The sequence below is a fragment of the Aegilops tauschii genome, chromosome 3 (assembly GCF_002575655.3).
Source record: "Aegilops tauschii subsp. strangulata cultivar AL8/78 chromosome 3, Aet v6.0, whole genome shotgun sequence".
Taxonomy (NCBI): Eukaryota; Viridiplantae; Streptophyta; class Magnoliopsida; order Poales; family Poaceae; genus Aegilops; species Aegilops tauschii.
This window is the reverse complement of record NC_053037.3, coordinates 569,364,031-569,367,279: the sequence shown is the minus strand read 5'-3', so window position 1 is coordinate 569,367,279 and position 3,249 is coordinate 569,364,031. Positions and strand designations below refer to the sequence as shown.

The 3,249-nt window shown below is 53.9% G+C and overlaps 1 protein-coding gene across 1 annotated transcript; it reads left to right on the top strand.

Moving 5' to 3' along the window:
• The first annotated feature begins 738 nt into the window (after positions 1 to 738).
• On the top strand, positions 739 to 1,302 carry LOC141020693 (uncharacterized). Its single transcript, XM_073495623.1, has one exon. The coding sequence runs from the start codon at positions 739 to 741 to the stop codon at positions 1,300 to 1,302; it is 564 nt and encodes a 187-aa protein (XP_073351724.1).
• The last annotated feature ends 1,947 nt before the right edge of the window (positions 1,303 to 3,249 follow it).

Below are 3,249 nucleotides of genomic sequence, written 5' to 3'. Positions count from 1 at the left end.
AGTGTTGTTGGTGGCCATTCGGGTGCCACGGCCACGTATCATCGCGTCCAGAAGCTGTTCGCCTAGCCGGGCCTGAAACGCGCCGTGGAGGATTTCGTCCAGCAGTGCGCCGTCTGTCAGCATGCCAAGCATGAGCACACGCACCCTGCAGGCAAGCTCCAACCTCTACCAATCCCCGCCGGACCATGGCACGATCTGACCATGGATTTCGTCGAGGGGCTGCCCAAGTCCGAGGGGTCTGACGCCATCATGGTCGTGGTCGATCGCCTGACCAAGTACGCACACTTCATTCCGCTCCATCATCCCTTCACCGCCGTCCAGGTCGCTCGTGCGTTCTGGGAACATGTCATCAAGCTACACGACGTTCCTCACTCCATCGTCGTGGACCGCAACAAGATCTTCACCTGCGGCATGTAGCGCGAATTGCTTGCCGCTGCCGGAACCAAACTGCTCTATTCCACGGCGTACCACCCGCAGACGGATGGCCATACGGAGCGCGTCAACCAATGCCTCGAGATGTACCTGAGGTGTGCGGTGCACGACATGCCGCGACAATGGCGCAAGTGGCTTCCCACGAAAGAGTTCCGGTACAACTCCGCCCACCACTCTTCGCTCAACTGCTCCCCGTTCAAGGAGCTGTACGGCAAGGAACCAAATCTGGGTGGCCTACCACAGCTGAGCTCCACCCTGCAAGACAACGCGACACCACCATAGTTCGACTGGACCACGCAATGAGAGATGCTGCGCGCCCAGCTCACGCGTGCCCAAGCCTGCTTCAAGAAACAAGCCGACCGCCACCGCATTGAACACGACTTTGACGTCAGTGAACAAGTTCTCCTCAAGCTGCAGCCGTACGCGCAATCGTCCGTCGCCAATCTCCCGTGCCGCAAGCTCTCCTACAAGTTCTTTGGCCCTTTCGAAGTGACGGAGCGGATCAGATCACTGGCTTATCGCCTGCAGTTGCCTCCAGACTGCCGCATCCACCCGGTATTCCATGTCTCCCAACTCAAGCCTTTCACCCCGGATTACACTCCAGTCTTAGCGGAGCTGCCTCGAGGGCCTGACCTCACCTGTGGAGAAACTAAACCCGTGCCCATCATGGAACAGAGGATGTTGAAGAAAGGAGATGCACCTGTCGTGCAGCTGCGTGTTCAGTCGTCCAACATGCCGTCATCAGCCACCACTTGGGAAGACTACGACGTCCTTCGCCCGCGCTACCCATCGGCCTATATCTGGGAAGGAGCTCCATCTCAAGGGGAGGGCAATGTCGCGCTTGCTGATGCTGATATAGAGCGTGTTTGATTCGCTTCCTCAGTCCATGATACCTCGCCTGAAGCTTGCCTGAGATATAGCTGTGTTTGTTTGGTTGAAGCCCTGAAAAAAGTAGTCCAAGCCTGGCCTGGATCGCCCAGGCAGGTGATTAGCCTGCCAGGCATCCGTTTCTGGTAGCCTGGGCGACGTCCGGTGTTAGCCTGGAGCTAATCTGAGCGCTTTTGACATGGGTTATGGGCTGACACCATCAACTTTCGAATATTTTAATCCATAGATATTTCCCAGGCCCAGGACATGATCCAAACACATACTAGTCCAGGGAGCCTGACAAGGCCAGGAAATTTGTATTCGATGTGCCTGGCCAGGCAGCATTTTTGCCCAGGCATGCAGCCCAGGGCAGCAACCAAACTGACCCATAGCACCAGCAGTGGAATGAACAAGTGCAGTTTAGTCATTCAGCTAACTAAACTGCGATGGAGTGTGTTTCGGCCCCTGGGCCAGTGTGTGCGTGTGTGGGCCGGAGGCCATGTAAGGGTAGCCCATGAGGGGCCAGCTACTTATGTGCGAGACACGGATCAGATCGGCAGCGGGTGATCGACACCAACCAACCACAAGTTTGAGATATGATGGTCTGCTGCACGACAGTCACGACAACGCCCTCCTCATGCAGTAGTGCACATTAGTCCCCACTTTCCCTTTCCAGTCCAGCGCGCTCAGCAGAGCACCCCTTTAGCATGCGGCGTGCCCTCCATCCTTCGCCTATAAGAAACCTCGTCCCCTGATCCTCCATGGTACGGTGCGGGGTAGATAGCTTCAGACCACATTTCATTTCTTTGGAGACCATGGTGTTTCCACCATGGCCACAAACCGCGGAGGTCACAGAGACGCACAACTTCGGCTGTGGGTGAGTTCTCCTGCGCACCGTCCCCCACGTCAAGAACATCCATCTCTCGAGCTCCCTGTGCATCCACAGCGATGTGGTTGTGTCGCACGTGAGACGCAGGATCGGGATCCGGTACAACTCGCCAGCAAGGTGGAGGTCGCGGACCCTGCGGTCTTCTGCAACTACGAGGCCTGCGGCGACCTCATCCACGGGATCCTCGCTGACGGGCCTGGCACTGACGAGTACGACTTCGCCCCCGGGAACTGGGGGGCCACCTTCATCCGCAAGATCAATAGCCTTGAGGGCATCTTCTTGCGCTTTGAGATCAACATCCGTGTACCGTCGCTGCTGGTGTGTTTGGTGTTCAGCTATCCACATCCCCTAATTTGGGCCTGCAGAGAGGCGACCCCTGCTGCCGGAGCTCCGCCGGCACCCTGCGAGGTCTATGCGATTTGCCATTTGTAGTTGAGCCTGGTGAGGAGGAGATTGCCAGACCGCCGTGCTTCCACACCCACGCCTTTCCACATCCCGTGCATTAGCCGTGGTTCTACCAAGAGTCAAAGTGCCCAATTTGCAGGCGTGAGGTCATCGATTAATTTGGCTTTAGATACTGAGATTAGATAGATCTCGGATCCAGATGAGTTGTTGATCTATTACGTAGCCGCCGAACAAATTCATATATTCCTTAGCTGAAGATGGATTCAAGGAGCAGTAGTCATTTGATCTCAAGTCCTAGTCCAAGATAAGCATTTCATATAAGATATTCTATAAAATAAGCAATTCTGTTGGCTTCGATAGCATGATATGGTTGAGTGGAGGACTAATCTCATGAAATTACAGTGGTGAAGTTTTTATCAAAGTAATTCAGCTTTTATTTCAATTCTGTACTAGAATCAGGAAGTAGACTATAGATTTAACACAAATATACACATCACGGCCACAACACATATAAAGACTGGAGGTTCTAGAGCTTCATGATTAACAAAATCAACACACTTCCCTAGAAAACCATGGGAACGTCTCATACGATCGAGATGGATAAGAGGCAGTACAAAACCTAATATTTGATAATTGATGGGTGGGGGTACAAATAT